Source organism: Mastigoproctus giganteus, chromosome 6 (genome assembly GCF_048544385.1).
Source record: "Mastigoproctus giganteus isolate SK-2022 chromosome 6, ASM4854438v1, whole genome shotgun sequence".
Classification (NCBI taxonomy): Eukaryota; Metazoa; Arthropoda; class Arachnida; order Uropygi; family Thelyphonidae; genus Mastigoproctus; species Mastigoproctus giganteus.
Genome location: NC_143580.1, coordinates 223,632,199 through 223,649,337, shown reverse-complemented (window position 1 = coordinate 223,649,337; position 17,139 = coordinate 223,632,199). Strand labels below are relative to the sequence as shown.

General features: G+C 37.5%; 1 protein-coding gene across 1 annotated transcript in view; it reads left to right on the top strand.

The window, feature by feature from the left end:
• Positions 1-17,139, top strand: part of LOC150085022 (tRNA (32-2'-O)-methyltransferase regulator THADA-like) — a 177,228-nt gene that overhangs the window by 65,533 nt on the left and 94,556 nt on the right. The window contains exon 13 of the mRNA XM_090376437.1: positions 7,827-7,931. Within this exon, the coding sequence (XP_090232563.1) occupies positions 7,827-7,931 (105 nt within the window). The remainder of the gene's footprint in view (positions 1-7,826; positions 7,932-17,139) is intronic.

The window sequence follows — 17,139 nt, the reverse complement described above, 5'->3', positions numbered from 1 at the left end:
TTCTTGAAAGGGTGCAAAGAAGGGTAACTCGCCTGGTGAGATCGGCAAAAGGGCGTCCTTATGAAGAAAGACTTCGAATATGTGGGTTGCAGAGTTTGGAAACTAGACACCTTAGAGGAGATTTGTTTGAGGTGTTTAAGGCTCTGAGAGGCATCAGTAAAATGAATGAGGACAAAATTTTCAAGATTATAAATGATGCTAGAACTAGGGGACATAAATTCAAGTTACGGGGGGAAATGTTTAGATTGGACTGCAGGAAGTTTTATTTTAGCCAGCGAGTTATAAATTACTGGAATAAGTTGCCTTCATGGGTGGTAGAGGCGGACAGTTTGGGGAAATTCAAAGGTCATCTGGATAGTACTTTCGGGTAAGGGAAGCGCATAGGATGATAGGATTAATTTCCTTTTTATTTATTTTTTATTTCATTTTATTATTATTTTTTTTTATTAATTAATTATTATTATTTAGTTATTTATTTTATTTATTTTTTGTTTTTATCATTGTTTTGTTCGGATTTTTTTTTTTTTTTTTTTTTTGTGGCTGGTGCAGCATACGCCATAGGCTTTCTTGCACCATACGGCCGTTACTAATACTAATATCAACCCGTTCATCGTATGCACTAACAAGCCTTTTAATTCGTTCATCACAATCACGATACTTCTTTTTTTTTGTTGCCCAGATCACTTCCACTTAAATATTGTTCAATGTGCATTTCGTTAATACTTTGTTCTTTTTTAATGCAATCAATAAATTTCCAAATGTTGGGATGATAAGCAGCAACGTGTTCCTCAATATGCCACCCTTCAACAGAATTATTCGTTCTTGGTAATCCTTCTAGAACAAGCTGGCGTACTTTTCACATTTCAAGGGAATACTTTGGTGGTCGACGAAGATGTCGTCTGGTTGGGCATCCGATCCATGTATCCTTAAAATAATCAACAACTTGCGTTTCTGGAGGAAAAGCACCATTTTCACACAAATGTTAAAAAACGACCATCACAATTGGAGTGGGCACAAATGCAATTGCTACCAAAATTCGCATATTTAAAGCAAAATTAGCATCAGTTTCATAACATTGTTTCAATCCATTATTCTGAATGGAACAAAAAATACATTATGAAAAGTGGAAAAAACAACCCCGCAATAGGTTCTAAATAACACCTATTGCGAAGCGTCAGGAAAAACTCTTCTGGCCATCATCGCCGTCTCAAAATCTATAGTTATTGATTGTGGGGACATAGCTGGTTCCAATACTTTCAGCTGCTGTAGTAGAGATACATACGTTTCCTCAGACTTGTTAGGCGATAATGTATAAACTAATGGAAGCGATATTTTGTCCTTGAATCCATTTATCGTATACAGCTGATAAAAAAGTAAGGGAATAGTTTTGAAAGTCCCATCGGCATACCAGTGTACACTTTGAGCTAACAACTGCAAATTTCTTTTCATACTGAAAATTAACGTACGATTGTCCTCTAGTCCAGAATCATATTGTAGAAACAATTCTCCATTGCATGATGTTTTATATTCTTCTGTAAAAACTGTCTCTACGATGCGTTGGAAGAACTGGGCCATAAAAATTTCAATTTCTTCGGGGCTGCTTGGCTCCAGGTTCTCGAAACATTTGAAAGAATACTATGAGGCACATTATTTGTTGTTTCTGCATAAGTTCGAATGGTATCAAGAAGTTGTGCTGCCTCAACTCCTGCTGCTTCTCCACAATGATTGTGCTCTTTCCATGTTTTAACGATGGTGTTATCTAACCGTAATAACTCGAGCGGCACATTTGGTTTTTCGGTAATTTTGACACTTCCAATGAATTTTTGTTTCATTTTGCCTGTATTTATAAAACAAATGTCCACTAAAGCACAATTTCTGGTTTCCTTTTTCTGATTTCAAAAATTCTACCGACGATGCGTTCACAAACTCAAAAGAATGAAAAATAAACTCAAAATAAGAAAATGTTGTGATTGTAAGAGATTATAAATATATAAGTACCTCCCTAATCGGCATGCCCTACCCCCATCCCCTAAAACATGCTACTTAAGTTAAAGGAATTAAGTAGGTACCTACCTAATTCCAATTTTGGAAAAATAAACAGGCAATTAAATTAAAGCACCTGTTGTTGTTGTATTTCTAGGAAATGTATACCTAGCATATAACTTCCATTTTTAACTGCACTTAATTCTAAATAACACCTATAGAAAAACCTTATTTTCAATTTAAAATGACCAATGACTTTATATAAATTATATGTATTGCCTGGCGATAAAATATGCTAGCAATCATTTGTCGGCGATAAACTTTCCTAGACTAAGTCCAGGAAAGTTTATCACCCGCTATTCACCGCCAGCAATTAGTATTAGTATTAGTATTAGTAACGGCCGCATGGTGCAAGAAAGCCTATGGCTTATGCTGCACCAGCCAAAAAAAAAAATCCGAACAAAACAATGATAAAAACAAAAAATAAATAAATAAATAAATAAATAACTAAATAATAATGATTAATAAATAAAAAAATAAAATAAAAAAGAAATTAAACCTATCATCCTATGCGCTTCCCTTACCCGAAAGTACTATCCAGATGACCTTTGAATTTCCCCAAACTGTCGGCTTCTACCACCCATGAAGGCAACTTATTCCAGTAATTTATAACTCGCTGGCTAAAATAAAACTTCCTGCAGTCCAATCTAAACATTTCCTCCCGTAACTTGAATTTATGTCCCCTAGTTCTGGCATCATTTATAATCTTGAAAATTTTGTCCTCATTCATTTTACTGATGCCTCTCAGAGCCTTAAACACCTCAATCAAATCTCCTCTAAGGTGTCTAGTTTCCAAACTCTGCAACCCACATATTCGAAGTCTTTCTTCATAAGGACGCCCTTTTGCCGATCTCACCAGTCGAGTTACCCTTCTTTGCACCCTTTCAAGAAGTTCGATGTCTTTCTTTAGGTGCGGTCTCCATACTTGAACACAGTATTCCAAGTATGGTCTAACATAAGCCTTATATAATGGGATTATCACGTCCCTGTCTCTACTTGCAAAAGTTCGATAGATCATCGATAGGACACCATGGGCCTTCCTTGCAACCTGTTTACAATGCTCAGAGAATTTCATGTCTGACCGTATCGTAACACCCAAGTCCCTTTCCTCCAGTACTGGGTTTAGTTGAACTCCACCAAGTGAATAAGTTATTTTGGGATTACTGTTTCCCAGGTGTAATACCTTACACTTTGTTGGATTAAAGCACAGCTGCCATTTTTCTGACCATTCTTGAAGTCTATCTAGGTCTCTCTGAAGAAGCTCAGCTTGACAGTGATCATTAACTACTCTACCAATTTGCATCATCTGCAAATTTAGACATCACGCCCTCTATCCCTTCATCAATGTCGTTTATGAAAATTAAAAACAACAGTGGTCCTAATACTGATCCTTGGGGTACCCCACTTCTTACATCAACCCAATCTGAGGAATAGCCATTTATCACAACCCTCTGCCTCCTGCCCTGAAGCCATCCTTCTATCCATCTAAGGATTTTCCCAGTGATTCTAACCTGTTCCAGCTTATAAAGCAAACTCATGTGGTACTGAGTCAAAAGCTTTGCTGAAATCTAAATAAACAATGTCGAAATTATTCCCTAAATCCAGCTCGTGAGTGACCCTTTCAAAATAGCGAACCAGATTTGTTAAACATGATTTTCCCTTTACAAAACCGTGCTGAGTATCCTTGAGAATTTTAATTCGATCCAAATGATCCTGAATTTCACCCTTGATCATTGCCTCCATGATTTTCCCTACTACTGAAGTCAGACTGACAGGTCGATAATTTCCAACTTCACTTTTAGAGCCACCCTTATGTATGGGAGATACATTTGCACTTTTCCAATCCAAGGGAATCTCCCCAGAGTCTAGTGATCCTCGCATAATTAGCCCCTATGGTTCAGTGCACTTGCTTGCCACCTCTCTTAAGATTATAGGGTATATTCCATCAACTCCAGGAGCCTTACTGGTCTGTAGGCTCGAAAGTTTTTTCATTAAATAATCTTGCGAAATTTCAATATCATTAATTACATATTTTTTAACTTCGCTCCCACAATTTCCCATTGCCACAAAAGGCTTTTCATTTGTAAATATCGATGCAAAATAACTGTTGAGTTCATCTGCAACGGCAGCTGGTGTATTTATTACTATCCCCTTTCCCTTACATAAAGGTCCGATCTGGTTTGTCCTACTCTTCTTGGCATTTATATATATGAAGAATTCTTTATCCCCCCCTCTTTGCTCTGTTTGCTAGTGATTTCTCATAAACTGCCTTTGCCTGTCGAACCTTTTCTGTGGCTCTATTACACATCACCTTGTAGCTGTTATAGGCTTCAGTACTTTTTATTGCTCTGTAACCTTTCCATGCCAAGCCTTTTTCTGCTCAAGTAATGCGGCAACTTCACTATTCATCCAACTTGGAACCCTTCTCGTGGAGTATTTTTTTTAATGGTATATACGCATTCAAGGCATCTGTGATTAATGTTTTAAAAGCGTACCACAGTTCAATTGTATTCATTCTCTGCGCAATATCTACCCAGTTAATAGAGGCCATGTAGTACCTTAAGGCATCGTAATTTCCTTTTCTGAAATTAAAACCCATTCCTTTGCCTTTTACTTCTGCTACCTCTCTCGTCATCATCCACCATAGAACTCCGTGATCACTTCCTGCTACCGGTTCCTCTACTGTCAGCCCTGTTATGTCATCTGATTCATGTGTGATGATGAGGTCTAGGATATTCTTTTCTCTAGTACTTTCCCTGACATGTTGATACAAATAACAGTCATCTAGTTGATTTAAAAATTTTGTTCCCCATGTCGAGTTTCCTTCCCATTTACTCCAATCACTTAGAGGCAAATTGAAATCACCCATAATAAGGCATTGACGCTTACTTACCCATTCTGCCGACCGGGCTAGCCGAGTGGGTAAAGTACCTGCCCGGCAACCCAAAGGTCGCGGGTTCGATTCCCGCCTCAGGCTTAGATCAAAGTACTGCAAAAACCTTGGGAGGTGCAATATGGCCACAGAAGCCGATGCGCCAACAACTACCAAATCAAAAAAAAAAAAAAAAAAAACTTGCCCATCCCATTTGCATGTAGAGGCTTTTGTCATAATCTTCACAATCACCTGGTCTGTAGATTACTCCTACTCGCATTATACCTTTGTTTCCCACTATCTCACACCATACAGACTCTATACTAGCATGTGAAATGTCTGAATCCGGGAAAGCTATCGTCGCACTCAGGCTGCTTCTGATAAGAAGCATTACCCCACCACCCCTTCTATCTAACCTATCCTTCCTAAATACATTATACAAGCCGTACTGAAACTCATCATCCCCAATTTCCGGGTGGCACCACGTCTCTGTAAGCCCTATTATGTCCGCGTTACTTGTTTTAACCAGCAGTTCGAATTCGCTCATTTTATTGACGACACTTCTAACGTTACTGTATAAACAATTAAGATTTACTGTTCTTGTATATTTAACAACCCTAACACAACCCTTGAAGTTTTTTAGGCTCTCTTCCCTGATATTAGCTACCCGCTCACGTGAAACGTCTTTGCCCCCAGAACATCTAGATAATACGTCCAGTTGGGGTAACAGATAAGAACTCTTAAGGTATGTGCAAGAGTTCCATTGACCAATATTATCAGATAAACGCGTGTCAGTATTACCCACATCCCCCCTAACTAGCAGTTTCCCTGAACCTTTAAGGTATCCTCAATAATACTGGCAAAACCTTTTGCACCACCTTTGTTTAAGTGTATCCCGTCTCTACAAAACAAATTCCTTCTACCTACAAGTGTGGGCCATGCTGATAGAAATTTACCCCCTAAAGCCTTGCAGATTCCTTCAAGTCTTGAGTTAATCCACAAGGCTCTTAACATATAATCCCTCCTATTGTGTCTGGGCAGAATTGCAGACACATAGACATTATGGCCTAGCTCGCGACATTTCCTCAGCATGGTCCTGTATTTTTCCAACAAATCGTCAGATCGTGTACGTTTAATATCATTTGTTCCCACATGAATTATAATATTTTCTTTACCCCCTTTAAAATCTGACAATCTGTTGGTGACATCATCAATAGTTGCTCCAGGCAGACATACCCTGGTTCTGCTCCACCTATCTTTATTAAAAAAATATTCCCCGTTTCCCTGACAATGGAGTCTCCTAATAAAACAATGTCCTTTTTAACCAGAGTAGTTTGCACTTGGTTTTTCTGTTTTGAGGCTCGAATCGGGTGTGCATCACTTGGTAGATTGCTGGAGTTTTGAGTCCCTGACGAGCTCCCAGATCCACTATTTTCGAGGGCAAGCACTCGTTTTTTCAGGGACTTAAATTCGGTGCACTCCTTACATCGATCACAAAGAAAAGAATCCCCAGGTGAGGTAGGATTAGTCACCAGGTCGACCTTGGAAAACATTCCACAGGTTCCACAACGGATTAAATCATGACTCACCCGTAAATCGCCATCTGCTATTTCCGTGTGAGTCACGATACCCTGTGACGTGTTTAAGGCAGATCTCGTCACTACCATTATAAAATTAAATAAATATCAATGAAAGTAACTTTAAAAAATTATATCTATAATATTATTAAAATCAAACGGTTACAGGAAAACCTATAACAAAATAATCCAACAATATCTAAATAAATCAAGTATTTAAAAGCACTATCCAAAAGTAAACCACTTGACTGAGGAGCCCTGTCTAAGCGCGTCCGCTCACCTCGAATGCCAACGAATATGACTGCTAGCGAATTGATCACTAGCAGTTTACCGCAGTGTCAGTTTATTGCATAAACAATTTATAGCCTACAAATATCACCAGGTAATACATATAATTTATATAAATTTATTTTTAATAAATTTTATTAAAGCTTTAATAAATTTTTAATTTATTTATTTTTAATATTTTTAAAAATAATTTATTTATTTTTAAAATTTTCTGGGGTCCGGTAAATTTTCCGGACCCCGAGCCCGTGACCACCAAATACGGAGGATGCGGAAAGGTCAGGGAATGACCACCGCATATCCCCAGAGCAATATGGCCTTAGTTGCTAATGCTCCAAAAAAACAAATAACAACTGTCACATCTTGAGGCTGTGTAATAGCTGTAGAAAGATACTTGTTAAAAAGTGTTGGATAAATCAGCTTTTTGTGGGAAGTGATTTTGTTAGTAATTAAAGTATCCAAATGGCTTTAAGAGAAATGAAGTAGTTTTTTACAATTTTCTGTCATTGGCATTGTAAATTTTATAAATAACTTTTTTTGGCAAGTTGAGAATCAATGCAGTAACAGCAGAGTATATGCCTGCTTATTATATTTTGAAGACTAAATGCTCAAGCCATAATACCTTATGGATTAAGATTAACTATATAATATCGGTGTAAATAAACCATAGTTTACCCATAAGTTTAACTACATACATAACTACATAAGTTTAACTACACTACGTATGTAGTTAAACTTATGGGTAAACTATGGTGTATTTACACCGATATTATATAGTCTGCTTGTAATGTACATTGTATGTCATGGTGGGTTGAAGACTGAAATTATTTATTCAATTATCAGAACAGAGTGCTTAAGATTCCTCTTTGGTCTCGCAAGGTATAGAACACAGTTTATAGTGTTTAAAACAGCTAATGTTTTAAGTGCATTTAAATTTTTAGCTTAGGCCTAATTTTATATAAAATTTTATATATATATATATATATATATATTTTTTTTTTTTGGTTTCCAATAAATACTATTCATCAAACTTTCTTTTCTTATTTAAGGGTGCAATTGAGGCTTGCAGTACTGCACTTACTCAGTTTTCTAAGATTATGTTTTCTAGTAATCAAGAAGAGCATCATTCCATACCAAAGAATATTTTAAAGAAAGTGAGTATATATTTCTAATATACTACTACCATTCTCTAGCAGTTGTAGATCTAAAAGATGATTTTTATTTCCAGGCTGTGTTTATCATCCTGGTTATCATCCTGTATCTCAAGACTGGTATTATGTCTGCAAATGTATGTGTTCTTAGCCTGGTTTGATTTGTTTGTGGGATGAAAAATTCTAGGGAGAAATTAACTCATTCCTTCTTGAAAATACCTCTTCCAGACTTCCACAAAAATATTTTTCAACACACCTTTTTAACCATATGGCAAGTGATGTAGTCACCATACTGTTGTGGAGAACATTTATTTAAACAGTTTATTTTCTTGTTTTCAAATATTATCTTTGTCAACAAGAAGTGAAGATTTATTTTATGTGTAGCTATACTTTCATACATACCAAAAATTTAAAAACATGAGGTCCTAGTAACAAATTGGTCCATTCATATTAGTGATTATGACTGCTATAGCCCATAGCAGTGATTCTTTAAGGTCAGTGTTTCCCAACCTGTGAATCATTACCAAAACTAGGATTGCCTGGAATTCTGTAAAAAGTTTAGGGGGAAGGGGGTAAACTTTAATGAAATAGTAGTAGTAGTAGTAATGGCAATTGATTCAAGAAAGCAAGCTTATATAGCATTATAGCATCAGCCGAAAAAAAAAAAAAAAAAAAACTGGTTCACCCATCCATACCCTCCAAGAATTTGTCTAGTTCTCCCTTGAATTTATCCAGCCCATCCACTTCCACAAAAACAGATGAAAGCCTGTTCCAACAATCAACCACCCTCTGGCTGAAGGCTAACTTCCACACATCTATTCTTCAATCATCCTTCCTCAACTTGAATTTATGCCACTTCATGTGTATGTAGTCTCAGCTAGTGGAAAAATGCCATTAACATTCGGCTTACTCAATCCATTCAAGGCTTTAAACAACTCAATCAGATCTCCCTGCAGGGAGATCTGATTGATAGAGTAGAGACTGCAATTTGCAGAACTGTAGTCAGTCTGTGACTTTGGTTACAGACTGATTTATATCTACCATAGGCTTCTATATCACCTGGTAAATTATATGCAACTGATGCACTTTTCTTCTCTGCCATGTGTTTCAATAGTTCATCTGACATCCATTTAGGTATAAGCCTTGAACAGCATTTCTTTGTTGGTATGAAAAGCCTAGTACCTTCTTTGGTTACTTCCCTGAATACTTTTTAGTTTAAGCTTTGAACAGTATTTCTTTGTTGGTATGAAATGACTAGTAACTTCTTTGATTACTTCCCTGAATACTTCCCATTTAGAATTTTCTCTTGGTAACATTATCATTTATACACTTAAATAGAAAGGGTGCAAGAATATTTGCTAATGCTATCGAGGTAGTGTTAGGTGGGTCGGAAAACTGCTAGCGTGGGGGGATACACAGACTAAATGATTAACAGTGACCCCAAGCAGAGGCAAAAGTGATTCTTGCACTGCTTCTATTAGAATGGGCAGTAGACTGGAAAGCAAGGAAATGGAGATTTCCAGGACTGCTGGAAGTCATAGTGGAACAAGTAAATACAGGGACTGTGTTAGGGTGGCTAGGAGCAGGAACAGGTGCATGTGTACTTGCATGTACACCAATGCTAGGAGTATAGTTAATAAATTTGATGAGCTTGAAGTGCTAGTCAAGACATCAAAGGCAGATATTGTTGGGATATCAGTGACACGGTGTCACACAGATATAAGCAGTGCAGAGTTGGAATTTGAGGAGTACAATGTGTATAGGAAGGATAGACAGAATAGGAAGGGAGAAGGGGTTATGCTGTTAGTTAAGAAACACATAAAATCTAAGGAAGTGCATCCAATTGATGTTGGTGAAAAATGCAGTGTTGAGTCTGTTTGGTGTGAAATAAGAACTGGGAAAGGAAAAATGAGAGTAGGTGTGTGTTATAGGCCTAATGAATCTGATGAGTATAATGAGAAATTGTGCAGAGAAATAGAGTGTGCCAGTAAATCAGAATGTCTTCTAATAGGAGATTTTAACTTTCCAGATATTGACTGGAATTTGTGGGTTGGTCACTCGCACACTAGCAATACTTTTGTCGATTTATTGGATGACTGTTTTCTACAGCAACATGTTCGAGAGACAACCAGATGGAGTATACTCTTGATCTGATTATCAGTAATGATTCTTAATGCATTAAGAATCTGCAGATAAAGGACCCCACTGGGCGACAGCGATCACAATGTATTAATTAAATTAATTAAAGATGTAACTACCATCAAGGCTAAAGGGAAGGGCTTTTGCTTTCGTAAAGGAGACTACAGAGGTCCCAGACAGTCTTTAAATTCTGTACAGTGGGATCAATTGATGATGTTACCAACAGTGAATTCTAAATAGGGAGCCTTCAGGGACTTAATTTTGGAGGCTACTAGGCTTTTCATTCCAACTATGAAATACTGTTCAAGGTTTAGGCCTAAATGGATGTCAGATGAATTAATGAGGCTCGTGGCAGAGAAGAAGAATGTATGGGATGCATATAAAGTATCAGGCGATACGGAAGCCTATGACAGGTGTAAACTAGTCTGTAATCAAGTCACAAAGGTTATGCCCTGGTTAGGCAGGCGAGCGAAGGCAAAGGATGCAAAGAAAAACAGCAAGGAGTTCTTTACTTATGTAAACTCTAGAAGGAAAGGGATGAATCAAATTGGACTACTTAACATAGATGGGTTGATTATTGATGATCATGCTCAGGTAGCTGATAAACTAAATGAGTATTTTGCATCTACATTCACACATTAGGAGTTATTCAATGAGGGGAGTGCCAGAAGTTTATCAAATGCTAACAGGGAGCTAAGTGAGTTTGTAATAACTGAGAGCAAAGTGGAGGAGAAATTGTTGAAGTTAAACATAAGGATTGTTGTTATTGGTTTTTAGGAGCATTAGCGACTAAGGCCATATTGCTCTGGGAATATGCAGTGGTCATTCCCTGACCTTTCCGCATCCTCCGTATTTAGTGGTGACGGGCTCGAACCCTGGTCTAATCAAGACGTGTGTGCTATGCACTGCTGCTACTTCCCACATGGCTACGGAGGCACCCATAAGGAAGACACCTGGGGTGGACGGGATTTATCCAGTTATATTAAAGGAGGCAGCAAAAGAAGTAAGCAAACCCTTAGCCATAATTATGAGAGCTTCCTTGGACTCAGGGGATGTCCCCTTGGACTGGAGGTGTGCAAATTTATCACCAATTCACAAAGGGAGTTCAAAAGGTGACACAAGTAATTACAGACCTGTTAGTTTAACTTGTGTTCCGGAGAAAATAATGGAATCACTGGTTAATGAAGCATTGAAGGATCATCTAGACAAGACTGCAGTAATAGTTATGACACAGCATGGGTTTGTCAAAGGGAGGTCTTGTCTGACCAATTTGATTGTTTACTATGATGTGGTCACAAAGGAACTGAATGCCAAAAATAATTTTGATATCATAAACTTGGATTTCAGGAAAGCTTTTGATACTGTTGCACATGGAAGACTGCTGTACAAATTGGAGAGGTATGGCATCAAGGGCATCAAGCTGCTACAATGCATAAAGGGATGGTTGAGTGGGAGACAACAGAGAGTGGTAATCGATGGACAGTGCTCTTCGTGGACAAATGTTATCGGGCACACTGTTGTTTTGTATATTTATCAATGTATGCTACTCCAACATGCTACTCCAACTAGATCTAGATAAGTTGGGAAAATGGGCTGAGAAGTGGCAACTGGAGTGTAACTTTGATAAATGCAAAGTACTGCATATGGGTAGCAATAACCGAAGTTATTGTGGTACTACACTCAGGAAAGTGAAAAAGATCTGGGGGTAATTTCGCAGCCAAATATGAAGTTCGCTGAGCAGTGCAGACGGGCAGCCAGGGCAGGTCATGGAGTCTTGTCAATGATATATAGGAATTTTGCTAGCAGGGACAGGGAGGTGATAATCCCGTTATACAAAGCAATGGTCAGGCCACACCTAGAGTACTGTGTACAGGTCTGGAGGCCTAATTTTAGGATGTAGAGTTGCTAGAACGAGTACAAAGAAGGGCAACAAGATTGGTTCTGGGAACAAAGGGGTGCTCTTACCAAGAAAGGCTTAAGTTCTGCAAATTGTAGTGGCTGGAGACTAGGCACCTGCGTGGTGATCTGATTGAGGTGTATAAGGCCTTGAATGGGTTGAGCAAGCTGAATGCTGATGGGATTTTTCATCTTGCTCAGACTAAGAACAGGGGGCACAGTTTCAAATTGAGGAAAGATAGTTGTAGAACAGATGTGCAGAAATTTGTCTTTAGCCAGCAGGTAGTTGATTGGTGGAACAGGCTTCCATCTTTTGTTGTGGAAGCTAATAGCCTAAATAAATTTAAGGCTGAGTTGGACAGGCATTTGGAACGAATGGAGGGATGAAATGGGAGGGGTGTTTTTTTTTTTTTTTGGCTGATGCTGCGTAAGCTTGCTTTCTTGCATCATATGCCAATGCTAATGCTAATTTGGTCCCACTGCACACAGTTTAAAAACTGTCTGAGACCTTTGTAGACACCCTTAGAAAAGCAAAGGTCTTTCCATTTACTTTTGACAGTAGTTTTGTCTTTAATTAAATTATACATTAGTACATTGCAATCGCTGCCAACCAGGGGGTCTTTTGCCTGCAGATTCTTAATATATGAAGAATCACTGCTGTTAACAAGATCAAGAGTATTGCTTCCTCTTGTTGCCTCTGTAACAGCTGCTGTAGAAAACAGTCATGAAGAAATGCACAAAAGTTTTGCCAGTGTGTGAGTGACCAACCCACAAATTTCAATCAATATATGGAAAGTTAAAATCTCTCATTATGGGACATTCTGATATGCTGGCCCACTTTAGTTTCCCTGTATAGCTGTTTGTTATACTCATCACAGTCATTAGGCCTATAACACACTCCTACTCTCAATTTTGCTTTCCCAGTGCTTATATCACACCAAACTGACTTAACCTTTCAGTCGTCATTCAAGTCAACTGGATGCACTGCCTTAGGTTTATTATTCTTCTTAACTGAGCATAACCCCTCCACCTCTTCTATTTTGTCTGTCCTTCCTGTATACATTGTACGCCCCATGTCTGAGTGACACCATGTCTCACCTATTCCTACAATGTCTGCATATCATGGCTTAACTTATAATAATTAACAGTACAGGTAGTTCTTGACTTTATGAGTTAATTTGTTCCTAGTGCGTGCTTGTAAAGGGAAAACTCATAAAGTGGGAATTTATTTCCCATAGACAGTGCTTTTTTTGTAAAAAAATAGGTGCTAGTACTCATTCTTTGCTATGAGGAAAAATTGAAGATTAAAAGGATATGAAAAGTACTCTGAAAAAAATTTTTTCCTGATATTGTTACTTTAGTAGTAGTAATGTTTTTGGATTAAGAACAACAAATTAATATTTAACACAGTTTATTAAGCATCAATTTATTATTCAAGTATATAAAAAAATAATTAAATGTGAGTAAAATAAGTAAATAAGTCGGTCAACTACTGAGTGCCGGGCACTCCGGATGAAAGGGTCTGTAGTCACGAATGGTTGTTAGTGTAGTATCTCAAATAGAGAGCTTTATGGTAACTGAAAACAGTTTCCAGTACCCTGGCTTGGCCTAAAACCAAGGAACTAACAAAAATGTTGTCCATTTGAGTCTTTCCAGTTGTTGTGAATGACAACGGTGTGAGAAGCGACTCCGACTTCTTCCTGGAGAAGCGACTGGCATGTGAGGGCCGCACAGGTGCCTACCCTCCACCGGCACCTCAACACTGGCTCTGAGTACCTCCTTGCAAGACAACTCCAGCTTTGAAAATTTTTAAAAAATACTTTTCGTCTCAAAATTTATAAATGACCGTTATAGAATTATTAACTAACTATTTAGCAACCTTAAAATTATATTTTAAACCTACTCGTTGAGCTCTTTCCAACGGTATATAATAAGCTATAGGTTGTCAACAACATTTTTGTCCCCTAACATTTTACCCCTCCATTTCTCAGACAAATTTTTGTCAACAATGATCAATATGGCATTGTGTTGGCCCACATGATGTACAAATCCATGCAAAATTTCGAGTCAATAGGTTGAGTGGTTCCAGAGATAAAATGCTGCGACAGGCGGATGGACAGACAGACAGACAACCGAGTGACATTATATATAGGGTCTTTCGTTAGACTACGGACCCTAAAAATAATAAGTAAAAATAAATAACACAAGTAAAATTAATTTCATAAAGTTTTTGTTGAATATTCCAAATTTTTATTAAGTTCTCATCTGAAACCCTCTGCCGACTTCTTTTCTTCCTCTTTGTGTGTCGGTTGCTGAATGACGTTTCCGAAGCGGCCACGAATCGACATATTTTGCTGGATCGAAGCGGATCAGCGGGGGCCTGCAATGAAACAGTAGTGAAGAAACTATTTTTGTTATCAACGAAGCTCGTGTTGGCCTGGCAATAAGATTCATTTATGAAATCCTCGTTCACATTGACTCTATGAAATTGATGTTGTACTCAGAGCGTCCAACAAATGCAATTAGGTATTCTCGAAATCCACGAATTGTATCTCTTTCATTTAACTGTAACTTAATTGACAATTTTCTAACTTTATTTTCACCAAATGGCAACAATTCTTGTTTAGAAGGTACCTTTGTTGTCCTCATTTTCCTTCTCTCATCATCAATGTTGTCATTAGTTCCTAAATCTGAATTTTTTTTTTCTTCTTTCTTTTTTTTTTTTGAAACTTTCCAAAATGTTAGTGTCATTCGGATATTCAGGTACTGTGATCACGTAAACAGAGATAGGGAAAGTTTACGGAAAAATTTCGATAACGCACATCAGCGAAAGAACAGATGATTATTTTTCGGGGTAAAAGAAAATTGCTCTCTCCTAATTCTCAAACGGGGCATTTACAATTGATTCACAGCGGTGTCCAACCTACGGCCCGCCTGGAAAGTCAACTAAATCATCATAAATAAATCTGACTTTGAATTTTTTTTGAATATGGCCCCTGTACAGGAAAAGTTTGGACACCACTGCAGTAGAAAGTGGACCAGAGCCCATTGGGAATACCCCTTGATCTGCTCACTGTTGACCAGCACGATTTCTCCGTATTTGGGACAGGTGGTCAGATAGATTTTACCAGGTACCACTAAGTTGTAGAATGGTAATCCCTTTAGCTTTCTTAATTGGCACAGCACCACTAATTGCCTAAATTGCCTGAAGGCCAGAAATGCAAAGAGTGCGTACCGAGTTAATTCTCTCCGTTCACTATATGAAAATTTATTTTCTTTGCTCAGCGGAAAGTATTTTAAATGTAACTTCCAAGGGGAATTCAAAATAATTCTCTATAAAAGACTTCGTTAAACAGAGGTCCGACTGAGTAATTTAGAATTATGAAAATGGTTATACAGTTTTATGTAGCAAGTATCTTAACAATAGACAGTGAAAAATGTAAATTTAATTAAATAATTTTAAGCCTATTTGAATAGTAGGTAAACACGTGAAAAAAAATTTGTGGACTATTACAAATTTCTAAGTGTATTGCATCCAAATGTCACACATTACTGTTAATAAAAGTGCCGGTACGCCGTACCATTGTGTACCATCCCAAAAAAAGCACTGCCCATAGACTTAAGGTAAAAAATAGGGGTTACAATCTCAACAGTGAAATTAGTTAGCTAATTAGTTTATGTTTAAACATTGATTTATTTATTCAAAGAAATGAAAACGTAGCCTGTAAAATCAAGCAAATTATAATAATAGAGAAAATATTTATGACTTACAAATAAAGAATGCTTATTCTTCATCGTCATCATTGATTAAATGCACACTTGTTGATCACTCATTATTGGCTCGGCACTCGTTGGTTTGTTGCAGAAGGAGTCATCTTCAGAAATGTTTCAAGGGGCGTTTGTTTCCAAGATAATCTTCTCTTTTAATTATAAATTTCAAGATTGCATGCGTATGCATTTTTTAACGGCACACACAAATTGCAATTAACACGATTCATGTGGAGTAACAAGTTTACGAAGCTTAAAAAAAAGGAATGAAGAGAAGATTCTGAAAATTTATTTATGTTTTTTATACAATTGAAGATTTCAGTAAAGGGCAAACACATTTCACCATAATAACGTTAAAAAACAACCACACAATTCCAGCTATCAGTATTTGCACAAATGCAAGAAGATAGGGTTTACTACCTGTTTATAACTGTTAAGTAACAGAAAAGCCCAATAAACCATAAAGTGCAAATTGTTTTTATTGTTTTATGGTAGGGACCTCCATAAATGTGCTTTATCATGATATTACGAGACGTAATGTTTTTTCTGCACTTATCCCTGCTTTAGAAAAATATAACAAAGAAGCATTTAAAATTATTATTATTATCATAGCCATATGGTGCAAGGAAGCCTGAGGCTTATGCTGCACCAGCCAAACAAAAAAATTTCTGTATTACCGAGAGAGAGAAGTAGAAAGGAATCACCAAGATTTATAGGTGAAAAAATTAGCATTAGCAAAGGCACATGATGCAAGAAAGCAAGCTTATATAGCATCAGCCAAAAAAAAAAAAAAACCCTTATTTCATCCATCCACTCGCTCCAAATGTTTGTCAAGTTCTGCCTTGAATCTATTTAAGCTATCAACTTCTACAACGATAGATGGAAGTTTGTTCCAGCAATCAACCACACGCTGGCTAAAGGCAAACTTCCGCACATCTATCCTACAACCGTCTTTCCTCAATTTGAATTTATGCCCTCTCAAGCAATTATTCTGAGCAAGGGGAAGAATTCCTTCAGCATTGAGCAGCTCAAACCATTTAAGTTTTTATACACCTCAATCAGATCACCTCACAGGTGCCTAGTCTCCAGACACTGTAATTTGCAAATACTTAAGCCTTTCTTCATAAGAGCAACCCTTTGTTCCATTCACTAATCTTGTTGCCCTTCTCTGTACTCATTCCAATAGCTCTACATCCTTCTTAAAATGAGGCCTCCAGACCTGTATACAGTACTCAAGGTGTGGCCTGACTATTACCTTATACGAGGGGATAATCACCTCCTTATCCCTGCTAGAAAAATTCCTGTATATCATTGACAAGACACCATGAGCTACTCTTGCAGACCATCTGCACTGCTCAGAAAACTTCATATCTGACTGCACAGTTACCCCCAGGTCCTTTTCATTCTC